Consider the following 25,122-nt stretch of genomic DNA (forward strand, 5'->3'; position numbering starts at 1 on the left):
GTTACGCGACCCAGGCCTCTCCAGATAGTGGAGATGCCATGCCACCACCCTCCCCGTCCTGACCACATGCTTTGGCGGCAAGACAAGCGGGAAAATTAGTAAGATTAGGAAATGTGTCCAGCACCAAGCCAGCATCACCCCTACGGAGGCCTAGCTGATCTGTACACCACCGTCTCAGATTCTTCCATCTTGTCTGGGACAGAATTAGCCTTCTAGGGTGAGGGTTTTGACCACTTCCCACAGGAAGTGGTCATGTAGAAGGTGTAGATCCCCTAAAAGTAGGTAGCCCATTGACTACTACCTGTCACTCTCCTTAATGCCCCTAAATTGAATATTTAGGTGGCACCCCTAAACCCAAGAACTCAGATTCAACAGATCAAGAGAAGAAGCATGAAGAAGAGTTACTGTCTGGCAAGAAATGCAGAAAACCTTTGAACTTTTGGTTCGAAACCCTGCCTGCTCGTAACTCTCTCAACAATCCCAACAGAGTGACTCGTCCTGCAGGTTGGAGATCTACCACAGCCTTGGGTTGCCTGCCAGCCCATCAAAAATCGCCTACATCCTCCCTTGAAGTAGAGGAGCTACTGCCCTGCAGTCACCTATAAACAGAGTCCGGCCCACCATCTGGCATCTCCCTGACTTGACCGACACCACAGACGACCAGGAAGAAGTATTCGTGCTCTGGAGGGTCAAAGTTGTCTTCCGACCCAGTGTGAAGACACCAGGACCAACCGGGGCCGTGTAGCACCAATCCCCAGGGTACCAGACGCTCTGCACCAAACACAAACATCAAGAGTCTAATCCAGATACTTACGACCGAGCAGCTGTCAAGGGACATCAGCATCACTGAGGCCCACTTTGTGAGTGGCCCAGCTCTCCTGATTTTGCCCCTGCCAGCTGCCTGTCCCCAACAGTGAGGAGCATCTCTGCACATCCAGCTCAGTCAACCTAACCACTCTGCACCCAAGTCGCCCAGCCCGAGTACCGAGGAACTGGCTATGTCCCCTTGCTCCAAGGCCCCTGGCGAATCCCACTATACTTACCTTTATGCATGTATGTCTTTGCCTTCCATAGGATTGCTTTGTGCGTAAAGGTGCAACATTTTGAAAGATTTACATACCTATAAGAATTGCCAACAAAAACATTACTTACTTTTTAACTAAATTTTTGTTTTTAAAAAATCTATAAAAATAAGTGTTATTTTTCTAATTTGGTCTCGGATTTATTCTTTGAGTGTGTGTCATTTATTGCCTCTGTGAGTACAACAAATGCATAGCACTATCCTCTGATAAGCCTAACTGCTTTCCCACGCTACCACAAAAGAGAGCGTTAGTACTGTCTTCTTTAGCCTCTGTAAACAAACTGGGGATCCACTGTGTACTTATGTTTAGTGCTACATACAGAGAGTTAGTTTCCTATACATTGTCTTTGCGCGGCTGTCACACATCTCTTTGTTTTCCATTGTATCTCCTAACTTCCTAACATTCGCCTCCCTCCCTGTCTATCTCCATTTTTATTTGATCTCTGTCTCTAATGCTCATGTATTGGCCTCTCTCTCCTCTCTGCCTTCCAGTGGGCCAGACCTTTCCTTCCTCGTCCTCACATCCTATGTCGGTTTCCAGTTTTACCTTTCACTTTGACCTTTTGTCTCTGCTTACAATTTGTCTACCCATCCTCCATCAAAACATTTTTTTGTGCCTTATGCCCCAACATATTCACTCTCTAGGGAAGAATAACTGTACCACTATAAGTAGGAGAGTCTGGATGGTGGGATAATGGGGATTTTCTCATAATTCTCCAGGATTCATTCTTTTTCAATGCATGCTTACGACATTGCGAGTGTTGGTACTGACAGTGAGCTGAGTCTAGTAATTTTGTGAAGGGAGATTAATTCTGTGGTTGCAACATTTTCACAAATTTGATGCTAATTTCAGGACCTGGTGAGAGTAATTTCTTTTTGATATTCTAATCACTGAAGCAAATTAGTCAAGACATATGATGAGAATTATCTAAGCATAAGAATGCTGAATGAAGATCACAAAATCTTCCAACTGACATTCAAATTCGAACACACATTTGGAACAGAACAAGTTCCCTGATTGGAGCTGAAGAGCGTGTGCCCAGGTATGAAACATGGGGAGACATAAAGCTGCCACTCGAAGATGCCCTGGGACCTAACTTGAAGGAATGAAGTGACCAACTGCTTAGACGGAACATCAAAGGTGTCCTTGCATGAGAAAAAGGAAAGTAAAGAAGCTGAGGTGGTGTCAAGATGAGACTGCTGCTGCAAGACCAGCACCCCTCACACTGAAAGGAGAAGTCAGGATGATCTGAGTATCCGTGCAGTGTTTGCTGAGCCAATGAAGTGCCTGCGACTGTAGGGCCTTCCTGAAGATTAACACAATGCTTAGCAGGCTAGCGCAGTGAGAGGATGTAGTGCCTAGATATGACAGGTGGTGGTAGACTCATGACCACATTTGGCTTCTGGCCCGTGTCAAGGAGGCAGGCATACTCAAAGAGGATACTGATGCTGGAATATCTCTACTGTGAGCCAGGGTGGGCTCCTACCAACGTTTGGGTGATGTACTAGTGTTTGGGCCAGAAGAAGATGCTGCAAAGCAAGGCCCACTAGATGGCAATCAGTGCGACTTATAGCTGCTCCACTGCTGATCCTGGTGCTTGTGCTGCCGATGCTCACCAGGCAGGGCATGTGCAGGCAAACATACCACAGACCACAATATTATCGGCTGGGCTGGAGCAGAAAGCAAACAATCCCTGCTCAGTAGGCCATGCAAGGAGCATACCATCTAGAGTGGAGATGCTCCACTGACACATGCAAGTGTAGACCCAAAACTGTAGATCATGAACATGATCTAGGACATAAAAAGTTACGGGTGGCTGCAATTGCAGAAGGGAGGGGTACCATTATCTCACTGTATCTAAAATCACCTGACTCTTGGGTGTGGGGGTCAGCAAGACCACAGTATGTTAGAGGTTACTGCAAGAACAGTTTCTCCATGGGCCTCTCAAAGTAGGACCATAGGTCCATTAAGCATTACTGATTAAACTCTATCCTAGTGTAATACCAGACGTCTAACTACACCAGGGCCTATAAAAGGTACAAGCATAAGACATTAAGTACACTTCAACTTTTTTGTACAGTTGTGCAAAAGTAAAGTACCTTTCCTTTTTGTACACCAAAGCACTGACATGAGACTGATTTGTTGATTGTTGCTAGAAGGCCGATTGAATTCTGAGTCTATAACCCCACACTACCTCCCTGAGTATGTCTTAAAGTGCTTGACTTCGCTGCAGGAGGTTTAAGTGTTAAAGAGATGTACTTGGTGCTCTCTTTTGGGCTCAATAATAAAGTTAAGTCCTAGGTGACTGGTGATAATTGGATCTGACTGTTTCAATCTTAGCCAGCCTAGTAACCAATGAATGGCCTGGGGCTCCTGGAAAAGTTCCCACACATGCAGTCTTATCTCGCTCATGATGAGCAGGACTCAAATTAAATCATGAATTGAAGCAATACTCTGATTATGGGCATGTAATATTGATTTGGCATACCTTAAAATAACACTAGGAGTTATGAAATCAACCATTTGTATGATTATTAAAATATTAGAAAATGCATAAAAAACTAGCTTTGAATGTGTCTGGTTATCTTAATTTAGGGAAAGTACATTCATTTAACCCACAGTTCAAATAGTCAAACTATATGTAAAGAGCCACAAAATCTACATCTTAAGCAACTGGGAAACAGTATGAAAGGTACGAACAGAGACAAGAAATCATCCTTTCACCTTGTCTGCCAAAATGGCCAGTGTCCTCTCAAGACCATTGGCGGATCTGTCCTTGGCTGCTCTTGAGAGTCTTTCTGCGTAGTAGCTGACTTGGGTCTTCAGAGTGTTAATGTTTGCAATAATCTCCTTTGCCCGAACGATATCCTGGGGTATGTAAATGATGGACTGAGAGGCTAGAGAAGTACTGAGGAAACGGGTAAAAAGCAAACGGAAGATACATTAAACAGACAAACCCGTGTTAGAACATACTACAAACTTGCACCGTGAGTCATTCGTCCAGGCTACACACATGCCATGGCCAACCTACCAGATATGCAGCACTATCTTTTGCTCTACTCTATCAACGGTCAAAATCCCAAAAGAAAAAAATAGGTAATAATAGGAGTCACCCCAAGCTCCAATCAGTTGTGATACAACACAAAGGTACCTGTGATTTCAAATTATTTTTATTTTCAACTCGAAAAGATCCAGATAAGGACTACAATTTTCTTTTTAGCTCCCTAAGAAACATCCTACTCCCACCATAAATTACTCTTGCGTCAACAACTTGCTGGACCCTTCCCATGGCTGCTACTGAAATAGTATGTACACAAAGTTCACTGCTAATAGGTCACTGTCAAATTGTGTGTATGTCTTACTGTCAGAAGTAAGCTCAATGAGATTTGGATATCACTGCAGGTTTAATCTCTCCTGCTCAGGTTTCTTTACTCGGTGAAAGATCCTTGGCGTGTACCTGGCATCAATGTTCAGTGAGCCTTTTCCCACTTAAGCCCTGGTTTAACAGTGCCTGTGCAGTGTGTGGTGTCCACACGCAGGTAAAATAATGCGTAGAGGCCTATGACTAGAAATGTACATTACAATTGCCAAAAAGCATGGATTGTGCCTTCTTACAAAGTCTTTTTATTATGGCGCAGGCACACAGTAAAAATGACTGTAACAGATTGGCATTATCACTCCCCCATATCAGTTTGGAAAAGCTATGTTCCATTGTAGTCCCGATTTGCTTGCATAACGTAACTAGTGGGTAGCATACTACACTTCAATGCTATAGGATTTACTTTCACTTGCAAGCTGTTTCTAACTAGACTACACAGTTTGTTTTATCCTGCAGTTCCCTAAATATGTTTATACTCTGATGAACCTTCAAATTCACCTGCAATTGGTAGATTTGTGAATTTCCAGGAGTGATAGAGGCGACTGGAAATCACATATATGTTATTTTCCACTCCTGATGAAGTAAAAGGTACTAACTACCCTTACCATAACAAAACATGTGTTGGTTAGTTGGAATTCTATCTCTTAAAGGTTGGCTGGTTGAACTTCTATGACTTTAATGGAATAGAAGGACTTTCTGAATACCAAGTGTGACACGGCTGTTTTGGCATTGCAGCTATTTGTTAATTAAGACCTTTTGACTTTTCATGACTTGGAAGGTGTGGGAAGGGCCGTAAACTCATATTGCAGTTTACCCAACTTTTGCTCAACATTCAAGTTTCAGTCTTTTGTAACTCGGGATATACACATTAAGAGAGAGCCAACGTTACTCTTGCCACTCCATAATTTGAAGTTTCAATTCATTGTGTCTGTTTCATGTGTGGTGTCCACACGCTGATCGAATATTGTAAAGCGGTATATGGCTGTACATTTACATTACAATTCCCAAAAAGCTGGGATTGTGCCATCTCCCAAAGTATATTTGCTAAGGGGTACGCACGCAGTAAAAATAATGACTGCAACACTTTGGTATTATGACTCCCCAATGTCAATTTGGAAATGTTGTGTTCCCTTGTAGTCCCAGTTTGCAAAATTGGAGGACCAGAAAAAAGGAATACTACACTTACAAAGAGAATTAATAAACTAAAAACCTCTTCAGTATATTCTTCACAAAAATGTTATTGTGCATCAAGTGTTTTTCAGAAAAGGAGGTTATGTGTATAGATAAATGACTTTCACCAATATTTACTAATTAAACAAGCAACTGAAAATGAAGTACTGTTTATGATAACATATTTTTTTTATTGGAAATGGCATGGCTTGTTGACATACATCTGCATTCCAAACTGCAAACACTCTTTCAAATGAATAGCGTTGACCCGAGAAAAGCCAGAATGAGCTCTGGAATACTAGGAGCCTCAAACATACAGAGTGCATCCATGTATTTCACCACAGAGCTAATTCACAGCAATGTGCTGCTGTCTGCCTTCTAGAAACTGACAGGGATCAGGGAAAAGATCCACAGGCTTACCTAACAAATTTTCACCTGCAAAAAAGAGGCAGTGCGATGCAAAGTCAAGTAGATGCTTTTGAAAGCTTGAAAGAATTTATTGTAATAAAAAAAACTCAATAAATGAGGTCACATGTTATTTTTAAATATTTTTCTGGTTAATATGGAAGAGAAATATTCTAGGCAAAATTACAGTTCTAGATTTTCATGGCTGTGTGTGACAGCAGGGAATTTGCAATTTCTGGATAGTTTTCAAACTGCAGTTCTGGTAACAGCTGTCATTGGAGTGTTGCTGGTGGGAGTACAGAACGCAAAGTGCTGTCATTCCTAAATTACATACCAACAAACATTGCAAAACAACAAGCAAGCACAGTGATGCATGGCAGTTGAGACAATGGAAGTAAATACAAAATAAAAATGCATTTTTTCTGCAGGTGACAGGTGACTAGGGGAGGTGAAATAAACAGCATAATACAGATTATACTATTTTGTGCCAGAGTGACAGAGGAACACTTCTCTCAACAGGCTCTCAAAAACAGAAAACTCACCAACACTCCTCAAAACTGCTAAAAAAAGAAATCAACAAAAATTAGCAAATTGTTAGCAAATGGCAAAAGCACAGCGGAAAAAAATGAATACATTAATTAAAGGAAGAAAATAAAGTGTTTAAGGAATCATCATTGGATTAAAAGAAAAAAGGCTTTGCCACTCGTTCTTATGGAAACACCTGGGAGTGGCTGTGTGTACCTGTGTTGGGGAGGGATGAACAGGTACACATTCCTTCTGGAATGCATAGTAATACGGTCATGAACCATACGAGATCTAACACTCTAGCAAAGCGTCACTGTGCTTAATCACCATGAGTGCGCACCTCGGAATGGGCAATAACATGCAATATTTGTGTGTTATCCCACATTATGAGGAGTGTAAATGAGCACTGGTGCAAATTGGGCACCTGATAAATATCGAACCAAGCTCAGTCTTTAATGGATACTTACCAGGTGTGCACTTTTCATCTGGGAGGAAGGCACTTTGCACCCTTCCTGGAAAGAGGGACTCTGCAATTTTCACATGTGAGGCTGATCAATTTGCGTTCGCCTCTGAATGAGGACCTCTGCAAGTCATTTTTCTCTGCTTTGCTGCCCAAATAGCTCGATTTTCTTCTCAAGGCTCTATTTTGTTGATTGAACCACAACCTCTTGATGTATAAGGACTTCATGCAAGCTAAAGCCAGCTGGACCTTTAGCAAACATTAACAGGTAACACTGCTCATTTCTCACAAGTCTCCACCCACCCATCTGTGTTTAAAACAGTTCACTACTCAGTTGAAATTGTATATGCAAGTGGAGTGAATGCATCCTTTATTAGGTCGAGCATTCGAGACCTCTTGTGTATACTTTAGTATATATTTATATGTGTATGTACTTTGTGGGCTCTGGAGCTCAGCCCTAGGACTTATCTGCTTCCGCTTAGGGACTTTTTTAGTGTTCAACGGCCTCTATTTCACTGTCTTGATACGAAACTACCAGCAGAGGCCAGTAAAATACCAGAATTGTTTTCTGCTGAGGGACTTTCTTTTTATTATTTTTCTGGCAACTGCCTCTATTTGACTTTCTTGATGGAAAACGACCAGCAGAGGTCAGTAAAATACCAGTATCACTTAAGCATTCTCTATATTCCAGTCCATAGAAATGGTCTTCCATGAGCCCCCATAGACAATAATATTTTTTTTTAATCTTGGATTTTAAGTGATATGACCACCGAAGGCCCTGCTTTTATATTCAAAACAGAGCTTTGGACTATACAATTTCCCGCTGAAAGGCAATATTTCTTTCCATGTGTTCCCATACCTGGAGTGTCGCGCAGTTTGGTGCTTACTGTCCCTCCATGTTAAAGAACAGTAGATGATTCAGCACCCAGGCTAATGCGCTGCATAGCTAAATACATATAAGGTCCCAAAAGCGAGATCAATTGAAATGCAAATGCTTGTTTTTAACATAAGCCACACTGAAGACACTCAACTACTCAGTGTGTACACATATAATGTGTTTCAGGCCACCACTAAGAATTTCTGATTTCACATAGAAAACGTTCCAGAATCTAGAACCTTTACAGTAGGGGCATAAAAAATAAAGATCTATTGCAAACTTTTAAAGTCAGTTTTCTCTGTGAGCAAAAAGTAAGCAGATAGTATTTAAATTATACAAATATGGCAGTCATCAAGACTCATCTTATTTTACTGTACTGTTAAGGACATAAGGAAGTATAACTTTTGGCGGAAGGATACATCTGGTCTGACAGACTCTAGAGGACTATTTTGGGATATAAATAGGAATGAAGAAGGAGCTTATTTAACAAAACATCAACTTCAGTTGACATTCATGGACTGTGTACTTCAAGTGGACATACACTTATTAAACTATACAACATGCTCCTCGTCATTAATGTTTTAAATCCTGCTAGATTTACCCCAAAAACTCTAATCAATAATTTAAAAAATATATTTTTGGAACCTTCTTTCTTGTTTATACTGTTTTGTTATTTCAGCTTCCTTCGTCTAAAACAGGAGTGACAAGTGAATTTATAAAGTGCTTGAGAACCATTGAGGCGTATTTGCCAGAAACTCAGAGATTCAAAAAGATATAGACCGCAGAATAAAAAGCCAGGTTTTAAGGGTTTTTCGAAATTGTAGAAAATTTACAGTTGATCAAATATGAATTAAAAGTAATTCCAAACACTATGGCCTTGATTTTGATGTCGGTAGGAGGCTTTCCGACCGACATCTTTGGTTTTTATTCCGACCGCCGTATAACGAATATGGTGGTCGGAATTGAAACCAGCTTGTCAATCCGGCTGGCAGAGCCCGACGAAAGTCGGAACCGGCACGTGATCCCTTAAGGATGGTGTTTCGGCCATCTGGATTACGATGTCTGTTTCCCACAGGCTTTTCATGTCGGGCTTTCTGACATGAAAAGCCTGTCGGAAAGTGACTTTGAGGGCTCCTAGCAGGGCCCCCTTGCAACAGCGGCCTCCGGTTGGAGGCCTGGGAGGCACATACGGAGCCCCTGTCAATCCCTGCACCGTTTGGCAGGCACCATGTGGTGCCTGCCACGTGATGCAGAGATTAGCAAAAACTCCTGTTTCTCTATTGCAGCTTGTGCTGCGGACGGATTCCAACTGCAGCACAAGCTCCCATGGAGAAATGGAAGTGTGCGACTGCATCCTAATACTGCGGTCGGGACCACCAACTGGAGGTCGGTCGGTCCCGATTCGGCAACAGTGTCGAGAGGACATTAGTCCGCCTGACATCGTAATGAGGCCAAACATGTTTGACATTCAAATATGGTGCTCCTTGGCATGTTTTACTTTATCTTGGCACAGTTGGCAAAAAAGTATTGGCAGAGCGAAGAATACAAGCTGATTGATAAGAAACGAAGAGCTTGGCTAAAAATTTGGGACTAGAATCATATAAACTTTGATGCAAATACATCAGCTTTCGAAAATAAGTTTCTTCGCATTTGGAATCACACAGCCATCAGAGGAGGACAAGGCGTGCAACCGATTACACTTGAAAAAAGTAAAAGGCTGCATTTTTTTATGGTGGAAAGAAAAAGAAATGCATACTTTAACTTTGCTACTTTCAATGTCTGAAGACATGTCATAAAATGGAAGACAGCCTTCAAAAGAGAAAAGCTCATAATGTCGGAATTGTGCACGAGCAGAAGCACATTTGAAATGGAAAAGTAAGTAGAAGCTCACATATTAATATTTAATCACAACATATTTAATTTTCCTTAAAAAGTGTTTGTGCCCATCCTCTTTTCCCTCATTTTTTCACCCAATCATATTATTTGATAAAACTCCACTTGAAAGGCTATCATGTGAGACTGCATACTTACTTCTTTTTTGCCTCTTCAAATTTGTGCAGGTGTTTCCGTAGTCCTCCTGTTTTAAACCCTTGGCAGTGGGCCGCTGGAGCACCTATAGTCACAATGTCATAATTCTGATCTGGAAGAGAAGACAGCAACTCTGTGAGGCATTCCAATCCTTCTGGTTTGCACCTTTGCTATGGTTTGAAACCTGCTACATAGTCGCCCATTGTATGTTCTGCGTAAAAAGACATTTTCAATTCAGCCAACCTTTAGCAGGCTGCTCTGGCAAATCAGAAGACCAGGCTACCACTAAAAGGTGTTTACAAATTAAAAATTGACTTATTTTTTTAAAACTAATTTTATTGGTTTTCATGAAAACAATACATAGATGTAGAAACAACCAGTGACCATGAAAAAACTGGTCATAGTTAGGGAAGTATCATACGCAGCTCGCATGTAGATACATATGCTCTACAATGTGCTTGGATGCATGATCTGTATCTTCCGCAGCGTGTGATGGGGGTATTTCTAAGGTTACAATACAACATAAAAGTTGCCTTATCAGCACTTTCTTTTCAGAATGGGCAGTTGGTACATACTATCTATTTAAATTTGTGGATCGGCTCTCGGGGGAAATGGGGAGAGAGAGTCCATCCTGTGAGTGCACAAGACCCTGGAGAAACAGCTTCCAACCACCAATTTATCATTGCTTCTAATGAGCGTGAGGAATAATTCTTCTTCAGCAATTTTCTGTTTCTCTCCATCCCTCAACCCGCCTATTAACTGAAGATCCTTCGAGCAGACCCGTTTAGCCAGAAACAGGGCAAGCATTACTACATTATTTCTCATTTTGATTTTGCTTCTTCAAGGGGAATGAGGAAAGACTGAGGAGCTCTGTGTATCTGTAGCACAAGAATTACATACGGTTAGCCCATAAACCCCTATTTAGAAATATGTCATGGAAACAGAGGGAACTCTAACACTGGTAGACATGAGCACATGTAGGCAATGAAAACATAGTAGTTTAAGGATTATTTAATACATTCTTTGTCATTAACCCTATCGCTGCTGCCGTCGGCCGTTGGACGTCACGCGAGCTACCTCCCTGGTGCTGCGCACGTCCAACGGCCGACGCGGCCGCACCCGTTTCTTCGAACGTTCAGCACTGGCGCTGAACGTTCGAAGCAGTATACGGGTTAACATATGTGCTGTGCATACTACTAAAGACAATATACAGATTTGGATTTCAACTTGTATTAAAGCTATAATGAGACTTGCTTGAACCCATGTTCAGCTGGAAATTGCTACCAGCTGACAAAATAAAAATTAAACACAGACATAACAGAGTTGAGAAAATGCAGGGCTAAGATGCAAGCATACACAACCGTTTCAGACAATGGACTGTATTGCTGGGAAAACAGGTGAACTCATATGTTAACAACTGTTTTAAAATAATGATACTTGTTGCATTGCTTATAACAAGAAGAGTAGAAGATATTAATTGCTACAAGGATGGTCCAAGTGATATAAAGAGAAACTTCCCACACTGAAGATTAAGCATGAATTGTAACACTTAGGGCCTGATTTAGATCTTGGCGGAATCCCATAGTCCCTCAGTGGCGGTGGTAACAAGTACTCTGTCGAACCGATGGATTCCCACCCACCGTATTTAGATGTGGGCTGGCTGAACTGCCGTCCTGGTCAGCAGACTGCTTACCATCACTTAAGCGACTCACCTCCTTCGACGCAGCAGACTTCTCTGCTGGCTAACATTAATCTGTTGCCGTCAGCGCGGCTGGATTGCGTCAAGCCCATTTAGATTTTGTTGTCCTAGCGGCGGATTCCAGATGGAGTGAGTACGTTGTGGCATGCTTTCTATATTGAACTATTGCTGTGGCTTTTGGATGCATGCTAGCATCACACAACTGAGTTGTCACCTGCATACCTTCAAGCACCACCTGAAGGCCCAGAGGACTGGTGATCATTCTCTTAGTCACTCCTCACCACTATAGCCCTGGGAGGTGAAGTTCTTGCAGATCCTACAACCTGTAGGACTGACAAGAATCCATGGTAGAGTGAGACTAGTGAGTAACAATTTTTAACTTGACACTAAACATATATGTAATGTTTGTTTTTGAATTAGCTGTTGCCAATGTGTTTTGCATTTTATTAACATATAGCATAGCATCCTCCTCACTCCCCCAGCCTTACAACCAGCTTAACCTTTTATTCCTTGCTCAACTCAATTTAAAACTCCCACCACAATCTCAAGCACACACTTCTTTGCAGGCACCCACTCCAACAGACACAATGTTAGGGTTTAGCAGCCTTGACTTGTGTGATTTCTTCTGGTCTGATAGTTTTTACCTACCCCTGGAATTGAGAGCTAGAACATTTGTAGACGCTCCCTACAGTGAATAAGGAGGAGCGGCAGACGGAAGCCTTTGCTTGGCTTACTTCATCGTGACCACGCCCCCTCTCCACTTCCTGGTTCCTGCTCGTGTGTTTGTTGGCGTTTGTTGGACCTCTGGTGTTTCGGAGAGGTTCCCTTCGCCCTTTTCCTGTCGCTGCCACCTTGTTCAGTGAGAGTTTAGCCCTTGTGTGTTGTGCCTGAATGCCAGCCGGTACTCGGCAATTCCTCGTTGTCCGCGAGCCTCTGAACGCGGCGGCCCTACCAACGCTCACGCATTTCGCGGGCGTATTCAGCTCGTTCCTTTCATTCCCTTCACTCCTGGGGGCTGAATTCAATACCTTTTAGTTTGGCATTCTGTTGGTGAGTACTCCTATGAGAGTGAGCGCTCCGCCCTGCTCCTTCAAGGGCCGGGTGTCTCTCCTCCTGAGAGTGTACTGTTCCGCTGTACTTACCCCCCGTGCAGCCGGGCGGTACACCTCACTCCCTTCTTATCTTTTGAGTTGTGTATGTGTGTGGTTGTACTGCTCCGCTGTGTTTGCTCCCTTGCAGCCAGGCGGTGCACTTCACTCCCTTCTGATCTTTTGAGTTGTGTATGTGTGTGGTTGTACTGCTCCGCTGTGTTTGCCCCTTGCAGCCGGGCGGTGCACTTCACTCCCTTTATTCCTTTTTGAGTTTACGTCTGAGGTCTGGTGAGTCCTTCGTGAGTTCAACTATCCTTGACACAACTGGGATTATCTACAGTTCTCTGTTTCCTGAACTCATCGTTGAAGCTCGCCCGACCTACACTTGGGGTAAGATCAATCGAGTTAATCACACATGTCAATGCTATTTTCTTAATACTCAGAGTAACTGTGGGGATTGTTATTGTTTATACCTTGGTTTTGTTTCCTAGCCTGGACCATCCCCTGAGACGCCTTCTGTTATTCGTTATCCCTCGTATGAGGAGAGTAGTGGACACTCCTTGGGTAAATTCCCTCATACTTTTAGGGGACAGTAGACAGGAGTGTGTGTCATCTCTCACATTCTTGCTTCTGTGTCCTGGAGGTGGAGGGATTTATCTTCGCTCCCGTGGAAGTTGGTCCTTCTCCTAACACACAAGCAGCACAAACGCACATATACAGACAAAGAAACACACAAACAACATACAGAAACTATGGAATCACCACCCACAAGCATCACAAGCACACCCACCACCACAACAACTCACTCATCAAAACCAACACACTTACACAAAAGCACACTACACACAAAACAACACCAAACAAAAACAAACCCACACACACATCAGATTATCAACAACACCAAAAAAAAAAAACACATGCAAACCTGCAAAACATACACCAGACCGACATGCAATGGACAAACATGCAGACACAATCACATCACCCACTCCAAGTCCCTCTACCTCCATAAGCCACTACTCTACCACCCCTCCTACCTTTACTCCTTTTTTCTAACATTTATTTGGGATAATTTAAAAAATGTACATTATAGAGTTATCACACTTATTTTTACATATTTTTAATTTTACAATTGCAATTTTGTTTTAAGTGTTTATACTGGTGTGTTTATATGACATTAATGAGTTGTAAAATGAGCTCTTATGCATTACACACACAAAAATTGCATGTAAGAGCATTGTAAAACTGCACGAGTCTAGGGCAAATGTAAACGCACGATTCATAGGGAAACAAGTAATAAAGATGCTTATCTTTGATCCCGGCGATGACGGAGTTGATTTTCTTCGTGGTCAAGTAGCAGCAGCAAAGGAAAGACTTGGACAATCAGGTTCAAGACGAAAACGGAAGTGTGAAGCAGGAAAAAGGTAACTTTCTACCTCATACCCCTTAGATTCCGCCAACTCAGGTTTGGAGGTTTCCCCGGCACAGATTCCTCGAAGGAAAGGCACAATGTAATTCACCCGGCGGTAATTTTTGCTGGACTCTCTCCAACAGCCGCTTTTGACTATGATGCCGTCGATGCGGGAGGAAAATTCCGGCGGATATGGCGGCACTTCGACGGTATTTCATCCATCGACTTGCCATCATCTAAATAGACCAGGCAGACTACCTAGTCTGCAAACAGAGAATCCGACGAAAAAACAACGGCGGGACCAAATTCGCCAAGATCTAAATCAGGCCCTTAGTTACCAATGATTCCAGTGCGAAAAGTATGTTTTTCGAGCTATAAAAAGAACATTTTTTCCTAAAGGAAAATCAGTCAAGGGGCCGCCATTCTAAAGACAAGCAAGAAACCTGAGATACACTGATTATCATTGTAGGGGAAAGTGGTGCTGGGTCTCTTACTTTTCCATGGGAGAGGGACCTCAGCTATTGCTCAGTCACCTAACTGATGACTAACACCACACAGTCTACTAAGCCTACGGATGGTAAAAGAAGTAGAGGCTAGTTGAATCATGCCCACAGATGCTGTTCTTGTCACTGTCAGTGAGCACTGGTCATGACTGACATCATCTTTTCGTGCTGAGGTAGAATGGGTGGTCTCTGGTTGGGTGATGGGCAGCTGGGAAAAAAATACACAGAGCATAGCTGTTTTCTGCCTGCTATGCTGTGGTGAACGGTCACTGGCTGCATGACAAATTGCTGGTGAATTTTAACAGATAATCGGGCCACAGGTTGTGAGCCAGAAAGAGATAAGAAAAATTCAATAGCCATATTGTACAGTGCCTTTCCACAATAAACCCAAAATACGTTCATAAAACACAAACACTTTAAGTATGATATACGTAAGTAAGTAAACATAGTATTAAACATATCAGGTGTTATTTTTTAAAACAATCATTTGTTTTGTATTTTCGATGTACCTTCTTTGGCACACAAAAATGATTTTCTTTTAAAATAATACATAATAAATATTAAAGTGTATTAGCACACTTAACTACATCGTACTGCAAAAAAACAATTTGGTTAACATGCACCATGTGTTGCTTTTTGTGGGGGAGCTTTCTTTTCAAGATGGTGTCTGTGTTCATCAAATAGTCTCTAAAGGCAACTGCTGCATTTGAAAACAATGCAACTCGTGCACTGCAATGGAAGCACTGCCATACAAATAGTAGACAACAGCTTGACACTGAGAAAGAAATAGTCCTCTGTGGTGAACCAAGATGTGACTGATAGTGTTTCAAAATAATCTTTCAATCTGTGTAATTTACTGAGACATCCGGCAGATGCAGAAAGCTTTCAATCCAGATCTAAAGTGGGGATCATGACCTAGAAATGGTCCAGTTCTCATTGTAATGCAGGCCATAATGTGTGTGCCCCTAAATCTAAAAAATATGTATCTGTTGCAAACAAGAGCTTGTTCCTTGCTTTGGAAAAATCGATATTCAAGCAGAAACATTCATTCACAGTTAATTAAAAATGACACTATGCGTTCCTTCATTCACTTCCGGCATCCCGCACACGCCCGTGGCGAGGACCAGCCACCCCACGCTGCTTCATTTAGCCAAAGGCCCGATTCACTCGTGACCGAGATCCCCTCCGGGACGTCTCTATTCCATTCCGGACTCTCCTTAGATTGCAAACGTTCGAAACGCTCTCCCTACAGATTCACCGTACTCGAGGCGCCGACCTCCGCCCCTCCAACCACCGGACCTTCGGTCCCCAGTGATGCGCTTTCTACTTCAGCACCGACCTTCTCACGCAACCCTGTCCTGAAGATGATCCTGAATCACAAGGATCGAAACGCCGCAGACTCCTCAGCTCATTAAATGACGCATCCCCCATTCTGGCTCAATTGAATCATTCATTCTTAACAGAAAACCTATGCATTGTTATATGAGCCATGCCGCCGTCTTGATTCACTGTATATATTTGGACACTTGCACTTCACGCGCCGTATTAGCTGATCACAATTGTCACTTGTATCGCAATCCGTATGTCACCGTCAAATACCATGCACCAAGTCCAATTTGGGTTGTTTTGCCAGTAATATTGTACAGTGCTGCTACAACTGTTTTTTTCTTTCTTTTTCTTCCAAATTATATGATGCTTTGTGCACATTCCTAAACCAATTGGAGTCTCCTTGTCTCTGTTCATGTAATGCTTTCCGCATACTTATATAATTGTCTAATGAATAATACCAGTTGGGTCATTGTTCACGTATTATACTATGCCTACTGGAGCAGTAACGGAGCCGGGTAGCGTGATTTGTGATTTCTCCCTACTTCTCCACTGTTAATCAGCCATTTACGAAAGGAACTAAATATTATCCTATATAAAACTACCGATACCTGGGAGTGCTCATCTCTGGCTGTGTTTGCTGGTATAATTTCAACAAGTAGATAATACATTTGTACCTCAAACTAAACTAAAATGCATTCATCAGTTTGAAACGTATTTTTATTAATATCCTGTAACAGTTTCTCACAATGAACCATACATCAAACTGGTTGGTTAATCCTACTGATGATATAAGTGCAGCCCTATGATCAATTGTGTAGCTGCTGATTTTCCATTTATGTTAGAAGATGATACTTATTTTGTTTCAGTGGAAACAATTATACCAGTCACCTCCAAGGAGATATCTGTGTATGCAGTACTTGAAGGAACATTATCCTGAAATTAGGCAAAACCTTTAAGACTGTCCAGTACAAACACAGTGGCTGACATGGGACCATGCAGTAGAATTTCTTGCAGATGACATTAAAAGTCTTTATCACACCCACAAATAGTGGGTCTCGTACCAAGGCAGCATGTACAGCTATGGTCTGCAAACTAGTGACGGAGAGCGAGTACGCCTGTTCTCAAGTTGTGTTACTGAAGAATCATACTAGGGCTCTTCTCCATATTGCATGTACTCCAAAGAGCCCTTCACTTTTAGGAATTATCACTTGCTTCAGGGCTTAAGGCTGCACATTGACTTCTGCAGTGCAGCTTAGAGACTTGATTATCATAGCAATATAGTCGATGCATTGGACAAGTATTCAGAGAAGGATGGAGATGTGTCACTTGATGTATGTAAATCAATGGAAAAACGAAAACTAAGAAACCACATTGGAGGAAACCAAATATGGAAAACCACTTTTAATTAAAGACAATTTTAAGGAAATGCAAATAAATCGAAAATTAAAGGAAATGTTTTAAAGAAAAGATCATTTTAAGAAAACATCCAAAATCACACACTTGGGTGAAGATTAGTGGTAGTGAGGGTTTTTTGGCTTATGGGATGGGTGGTGTTTAGGTGTGATGAGAGGTTTTTAGGGTTCAGGGATGGGTGGCGTTTAGGGGTACTGAAGTTTTCGAGGGATCAAGCATGTGTGGAGTTTAAGGTGGTGAGGGAGTTTTAGTCACGGATTAGAGGAGTTTAAGGGTGGGGACGGTTTTGAGGGTTCGGGGATGGGTGCTGTGTAGGTGTGTTAATGTTTTTTAGGTTTTACAGATGGGTAGAGTTAATGGCTGGTGAGTGTTTTCATGGTACAGTGGGGGGTAGAGTTTTGGAGTGCTGAAGGTTTTAAGTGTTCGGGAATGGGTGGAGTTTAGAGTGATGTGGGTTTTAAGGGTTCAGGGATAGGTGAATTTTCTATGTAGAAAGGCTAGTTAGTGTTCAGGAATGGGGGAGTTTAGGGGTGGTGAGGGTTTTTAGGGTTCAGAGATGAGTGGTGTTTAGAGGTGGTGTGGAGTTTTGAGGGGTCAGGGATGGGTGGGGTTTAGGCATAGAAAGAGATTTTTAGGGCTAAGGAATGGGTGGACTCTATTGATGTTGCGTGAGTTTTCATTTAGGAGATGGGTAGAGTTTAGGAATAGAAAGAGCTTTAAGGGTTCAGGGATGGGTGGAGTTTAGGTGTCAGGGATGGGTGGAGTTTAGGTGTCAGAGATGGGTGGAGTTTAGGTGTGGTGAGGGGTTTTTAGGGTTCAGAAATGGGTGGAGTTTAGGTTTAGAAAGGGCTTTTAGTGTTCAGTTTATGTGTGGATAGGCATTTGTGGGTGACTGAGATTCATGGTGTTTACGGGTAGTGAGGGTTCAGCAAATTAAAGACATCCAAAAGTAATTGTCAATGTCAATGGTATTGAAATGAAATAATGTGCACTGACACAAAGGCTTGAAATAAAATCCCTTTGACAAAAACGTTTCTGAAAGTAAGACCCCCAACAACTTCATTTATACCTTAAAAAAAGACATCTACGAATGGGTTTCTATGAAATGGTAAAAGCAATTCATTTTGAAAATTTCCATTAAACTGTATAGATGTAATGGTTTCTCAGTAATGGTATTTCAGTCAATAATTTTGCTATAAAATTACATACCACTGTGGCACTCTTTTAAAGTCTCTTGGGAGAAGCTTGAGACTCTTGAACAATCATCACTCCACAGGCAATTTTACGAGCAGCAGAATCTTTGACCTTTGTTACATATGAGTACTGTCAAATGCAATGTAAGGCTATGTGTTGGCATTCCCTTAAATAAAGGATGATAGCTCAGCATAATGGCAAAGTATATATCCTCCACAATTGATGAGGAAAGTTCCAGCTACAATACTCTTTCTTGGTTGAGACCACATGGTTGCCAGATACCACTTTTGAGGTGGAAAGATTTTTTTCTGTTTACAAAACTGTATTTTGAGACGTGATCGCTAACCGGAAAGTCCCTATGTTAGCATTTGCTGTTGAAATTTAGAAAACTTTTTTCAGTCAAAGTCCTGCAGATGTTGTATGCTTGGCACTAATAAAGATTTCTCTTTACCAAGACCTGCAGCTCTAACAATCACCAACTATAGATATTCTAGATTGCTGCTCCGTTTGACTATATCAAGTGGAGTTTTCAGATGTACGGGGACATCAGTCACTGGAAGGCCCCTTTAAAATATTTGGATGCATTGTGGACATAAAATAGGCATTTGAATGTTATTTCTTTTACTGTCACATTTACGTATTCAACAATTTTTCATACAGATTTCGGTATTTTTCTCCTAAACTTTAGAAACATTTTCTCCAGATGTTGGCAATTTTCTTTGATAATAAATAATCATTCTTAGTTGACATGGGACTCTCTCAAATTGCATTTTCACTCCAGTAGATCAAAACTGGTGCCGGCATTTGGGTTTCTCCTGCTCATAGCTTTTCTTTTAAAACCTATATTTTTCAGTTTTACAGAACATCACAATAAGAACAAGACAGCAGGCAGACGATTTCATGGTAAGAGTTACAATACACACATTATGATATGACTGTACAGCAAATACATCTAGGGACAAAGGACAATCAAAATCCCCCAAGCAACAACTGAGTTCTCCCTAAATGTATGTCATGGACTGCCACTTCTTTTAAAAGGTGTTAGGATCTCTATCAGTGTATCACCCTCCCTTGTCGCCAGTCCCATCACTGTCCATTGAGGTCGTATCTGAGTCAAGATCTAGGAGAGTATCAGCCAGGGCTCATCAAGTCAGCTAGGTTGCCTTTCACCTTATCGTCTTAACTATTGAACTTTATGTGGCTCTCCTCCACCACCAAGGACCTCTCCAATACATCATTGTACCAGAGTGGAATCCCGGTGCCCTCTGCCGCATCCAGGTGATAGCAACCCACTGTCTTGCTAAGACTAATAACAGCTGTAAGAATTTGTATGATATTTTAAAGCCCTCCAGCTCTAAGTAGCATGCAGATAAACACTTAGGGGAAAGGGTCATGTTCAAGTGTGTGGTCCTAGTAATGTCATCCACCACCTGTCTCCAGAAGCCTTGTCCCAATCGGCACTGCCAGGTTAAATGCAGAAAGCCTGCCCCGCTGGTGCGACAGCACGGGCAACTATCCGTGCGAGGAGGGGTCATAGGGTGCATGTTCTTGGGCGTAAGATAGGTCTTTTTTTTTTTAAACAAAGTTTATTGGTTTTTATTCAAACACATTGAAAGCATTACACAAAAGAAAAATTGCCATATCGTCTATGAAGGAGTCAAGCAAAAGAAACCCCCCACCCATGATGCATTACCTTGATCTACAGTATAATGAGGACACGCTGGTAATGCCCCGGAAATAATAACAACCGTACATAATATTACATTATCCCTATTGCACCAACTATGATGACATTCCTCCCCCTCCCCAACTTCCCACCCCCGACGCGATCCGACGTACACATTCTCAATTAACAGTCATTGTAAGTTACGCTTATGGTCCAGTGTATGCATGGTACCTGTCATGATGGGGGCTCACCCCTACCAGTGATCTGCTCCCCACAGGCGGTGTGTGGATCGCAGTCTCGCAACGCCTGCACTAATGCCAACCCACGCCGCTGCAGCTTCTAGCGCCCTGTCGCTGTTTCGCCTACGTGCCAGCTGGAATCTCAACGCGCTTTCCCCGGAAGCCCATTTCAGGAGTTCCCCCCTCCATCTATAACTGGATGGCCCCACCGTTGCCTTCCAGTGCCTCGTAATTTCTCGTTTAGCCAGTATGAGTCCCAGATCTATAAATTTACTTGTGACTTTGTTTTTGGACGTGTGGGGAAACCAGTGCAATATACAGATAGCTCTGTCAAACTCCAGGTTCCTCTCCGTCACCGCATTTAGGGTGTCGCCCACCTCTTCCCAGTACAGCCCCATCGCTGGGCAGGACCAAAGCATGTGGCCGGGTTCTGCTCCTGCCATCGTGCATCTGGGGCACGCCGCCTCCTCAACCCTAAAATACTTCCTAATTTTCCCCGGTGTCAGGTATGCTCTATGGAGTATATAGAAGTGCACTCGCTGGAATCTGGCATTCCTCGAGCTCTTCCAGGTTCGTCTCACTATCTGTGTCCAAGCCGTCTCAGGGATGTCCCTGCCCAGGTCTATTTCCCATTTACCTTTCAATGCCTCCAGGCCCTCATTGAGCATCCTAGAATACAAGCATGTGGCCGCTTTGAAGGTTCCCGCTGCCATCATAGTGTATTGGCAGACCATCGACGTCGGGGGGTTCTACTAGTCCTTCTTTCCAGTGTGCCTGTATCGCTCTAGTCACCGCCCTGTGCAGTAAGAAATCCCCGCTCGGCAAGTCGAATCGTTCTTGTAGGGCCTGGTAGGGCAGCATGGACCCGTCCCCATATAAGTCGCCTACCACCTGCACCCCAGCGTCTTCCCAGCTTTGCAGTCGTGACCAGTCTCCACCGCGAAGGTAGGTATGTGTATATTGGTCAGTGTCTGTATTAGTTATGGATCAAGAATTCATCATGAACAATCTTTACATCACAAACTTCCTAGAAAAATTACTTTGGTGTAGTACAAGGAATTTATTCCAATTTTTCAAAAATTAATATACATGGTAATGTATTTACCGGAATCACACAAGTTATGCCTCATTCAGGCAAACAATTTCTTCATTAAATCAAACAAAGTCAGCCAGACCAAAGGCTCAACATAATTGTTTCAACATAGTCCTTGTGGATTCGTACAACCATATTAGAATTTCACATATAATAGTACAATGAAAATAGCGCTCAAAGTGAAGGAGAGAGGAGACAGTTTGAGAGGGATGGGTGTGATTGGGTGGTGGTGGGGACTGGGTAAAGGATGTTGTGACCATGTAACAATCACAGTGATTAATGCAACCTTTCCAGACTAATTTTGTTCATTAGTTCCGTAAAACAACTTTAACATAGGGTTTGTCTGTATCAACGAGTTGCTTCCTATGTTAAGTAAATGGAAACAATGCGGTCTACGTTTCGACCCCTACGGAGCAAGGGTTGATTGAAGCCTCATACTGGGGTCTTCTTCAGGACGAGAGTACATGGAGCGCCTAAAGGTGACATAATTTAAAACAAAAGGCGATTATCAGGAATTATATTTAAAGCAGGGTTGTACTACATTAATTAAATTCGGAAGGGAAGATTTCTTACTTAAAAACGGGCCGTTCAGTGACCTCATGCTAGTGGACCTATTCCGGTTCCTCAGGCGTGGCCATTCATCTAAAAATAATTCAAAAATAAATAAAGGATATCGGTTTAGGAAGTGGGTTAGAGAGTAACCCTGTCATTTTCACATAAAGTATGATCACATCAGGGGACTTACTAGGGCATCCGGGGCTTTCCAAACTGGCACACCATTATGGCTTGGTTTCCGCTCCTCCAGATGGAAAGTATCTGAGAGTTTAAGAAAACCAACATGAAAAGATCCGTGATTAATCAGGAAGTCATGGTCCGTGGGCAATGTTTTAAGTAAAGTGTTTAAAAAAGGGATTAATTTGCTAGTCGTCAGATAATTAGTATCTGAGAGCCACCATGAAAAGATACGTAATTAATTAGGAAGTCATAGTCCGTGGGCATCGTTTTAAGTAAAGTGTTTGAAAAGCGAGATTATTTTGCTAATCGTCACACAATGTCATGTGTGCATCGTTTTAAGTAAAGTGTTTGAAAAGCGAGATTATTTTGCTAATCGTCACACAATGTCATGTGTACATGATGTACTGACCGGGCTATGCGTACATGACTGATCATGAAATCAGTTAAAGGCAGCCGCCCACGCGGGTGAAAATCGCAATGTCTTACCCTCGACTCCACATCTGCGCGGGTGTTAGCAGCAACACAGCCTGACCGCGAGTGAAGCGAGCGCGAGGTGCAGGCGCTGGATACCTGCCGGGGGCTCGTCCTAGTGGACCAATCACAGGCTGCCACCTCCGGCCCATTTAGGGAGTGTGTGAAATTGGCCGTGAACGATTGAAACGTGGCGTTTCATTGAGGAAGGGTTTTTTTCATATACGCGACCGGAGGAAGATCGAATGAATGTGAAGTAGTAAACACTAATACCCAAGAGGTCAAATGTATCATGAGGTCATCTAGTCAAAAAAACTCGGGTCGAGGCTCGCCTGCAGAATTTCGACAATCTAGAGCAGGGCTGTTGCGGTCTAATCAAAGGTCGGTAACCCGGGGGGGGGGGGGGGGGGGGGGGGGAGGGAAACATCTACCCCTTTCAGTTCGTCGGTTACAAACGGTGCATGGCAAGCGCGGTGTTTTGATTACTGTACATAACCATGGTAGGTCGCTTATTCTGATAGTGATCTGTAGTATATCACAGGGTGGTACAATACGCGTTGCATTAGAAAACGGTACACCTATGTCTGAACCAGGTGTCCACCGGGATGGGGGCAGACAGATTGAATCTGAGTGATATCACATAGAGGAATGTCATCAAACATGTGGCCAACCAGACATTTCTACATCGTAAATTTCGAATGGGTATTCCTATATTTCAACATACAATGCAAATGGTTTACATGGAAATACGGGCATTACGATGGATGCAATATTTGGAATGTCACAATACATTCAAAAACTGGGCATGCACAAGTCGAGTCTTTTTCCCAAATGGCCTTGATCAATCGTGACTGAGCTCTGGGGCACATACCAGTACGTCCCACTATGATTGTATGCTATCTGTCCAAAATTGCCTACACTACAGTCTAAACATACACAACAGAATGGCAATTTAGTATTCATTGGTGTTATATACAACATTGTGCATGCCCAGTTTTTGAATGTATTGTGACATTCCAAATATTGCAGAAATGTCTGGTTGGCCACATGTTTGATGACATTCCTCTATGTGATATCACTCAGATTCAATCTGTCTGCCCCCATCCCGGTGGACACCTGGTTCAGACATAGGTGTACCGTTTTCTAATGCAACGCGTATTGTACCACCCTGTGATATACTACAGATCACTATCAGAATAAGCGACCTACCATGGTTATGTACAGTAATCAAAACACCGCGCTTGCCATGCACCGTTTGTAACCGACGAACTGAAAGGGGTAGATGTTAAACCCCCCCCCCCCCCCCGGGTTACCGACCTTTGATTAGACCGCAACAGCCCTGCTCTAGATTGTCGAAATTCTGCAGGCGAGCCTCGACCCGAGTTTTTTTGACTAGATGACCTCATGATACATTTGACCTCTTGGGTATTAGTGTTTACTACTTCACATTCATTCGATCTTCCTCCGGTCGCGTATATGAAAAAAACCCTTCCTCAATGAAACGCCACGTTTCAATCGTTCACGGCCAATTTCACACACTCCCTAAACGGGCCGGAGGTGGCAGCCTGTGATTGGTCCACTAGGACGAGCCCCCGGCAGGTATCCAGCGCCTGCACCTCGCGCTCGCTTCACTCGTGGTCAGGCTGTGTTGCTGCTAACACCCGCGCAGATGTGGAGTCGAGGGTAAGACATTGCGATTTTCACCCGCGTGGGCGGCTGCCTTTAACTGATTTCATGATCAGTCATGTACGCATAGCCCGGTCAGTACATCATGTACACATGACATTGTGTGACGATTAGCAAAATAATCTCGCTTTTCAAACACTTTACTTAAAACGATGCACACATGACATTGTGTGACGATTAGCAAAATAATCTCGCTTTTCAAACACTTTACTTAAAACGATGCCCACGGACTATGACTTCCTAATTAATTACGTATCTTTTCATGGTGGCTCTCAGATACTAATTATCTGACGACTAGCAAATTAATCCCTTTTTTAAACACTTTACTTAAAACATTGCCCACGGACCATGACTTCCTGATTAATCACGGATCTTTTCGTGTTGGTTTTCTTAAACTCTCAGATACTTTCCATCTGGAGGAGCGGAAACCAAGCCATAATGGTGTGCCAGTTTGGAAAGCCCCGGATGCCCTAGTAAGTCCCCTGATGTGATCACACTTTATGTGAAAATGACAGGGTTACTCTCTAACCCACTTCCTAAACCGATATCCTTTATTTATTTTTGAATTATTTTTAGATGAATGGCCACGCCTGAGGAACCGGAATAGGTCCACTAGCATGAGGTCACTGAACGGCCCGTTTTTAAGTAAGAAATCTTCCCTTCCGA

The 25,122-nt window shown here is 42.7% G+C and overlaps 1 protein-coding gene across 14 annotated transcripts in view; it reads right to left on the reverse strand.

Annotated features, from left to right (window-relative positions):
* INPP4A (inositol polyphosphate-4-phosphatase type I A) overlaps nt 1–25,122 on the reverse strand; it is a 1,031,799-nt gene that overhangs the window by 269,882 nt on the left and 736,795 nt on the right. For 8 of the 14 annotated variants that reach the window (XM_078658189.1, XM_078658185.1, XM_078658191.1 and 5 more), the window contains 2 exons: nt 9,930–10,038; nt 3,807–3,990 (listed from right to left, as the gene is read on the reverse strand). In XM_078658189.1, coding sequence (XP_078514315.1) covers nt 3,807–3,990; nt 9,930–10,038 — 293 coding nt within the window. Of the gene's footprint in view, nt 1–3,806; nt 3,991–6,578; nt 6,597–9,929; nt 10,039–25,122 lie in introns of all 14 variants that reach the window. The other 6 variants (XM_078658188.1, XM_078658193.1, XM_078658181.1 and 3 more) reach the window with 1 other exon arrangement.

This window comes from Lissotriton helveticus, chromosome 8 (assembly GCF_964261635.1).
Source record: "Lissotriton helveticus chromosome 8, aLisHel1.1, whole genome shotgun sequence".
In the NCBI taxonomy this organism is placed as follows: Eukaryota; Metazoa; Chordata; class Amphibia; order Caudata; family Salamandridae; genus Lissotriton; species Lissotriton helveticus.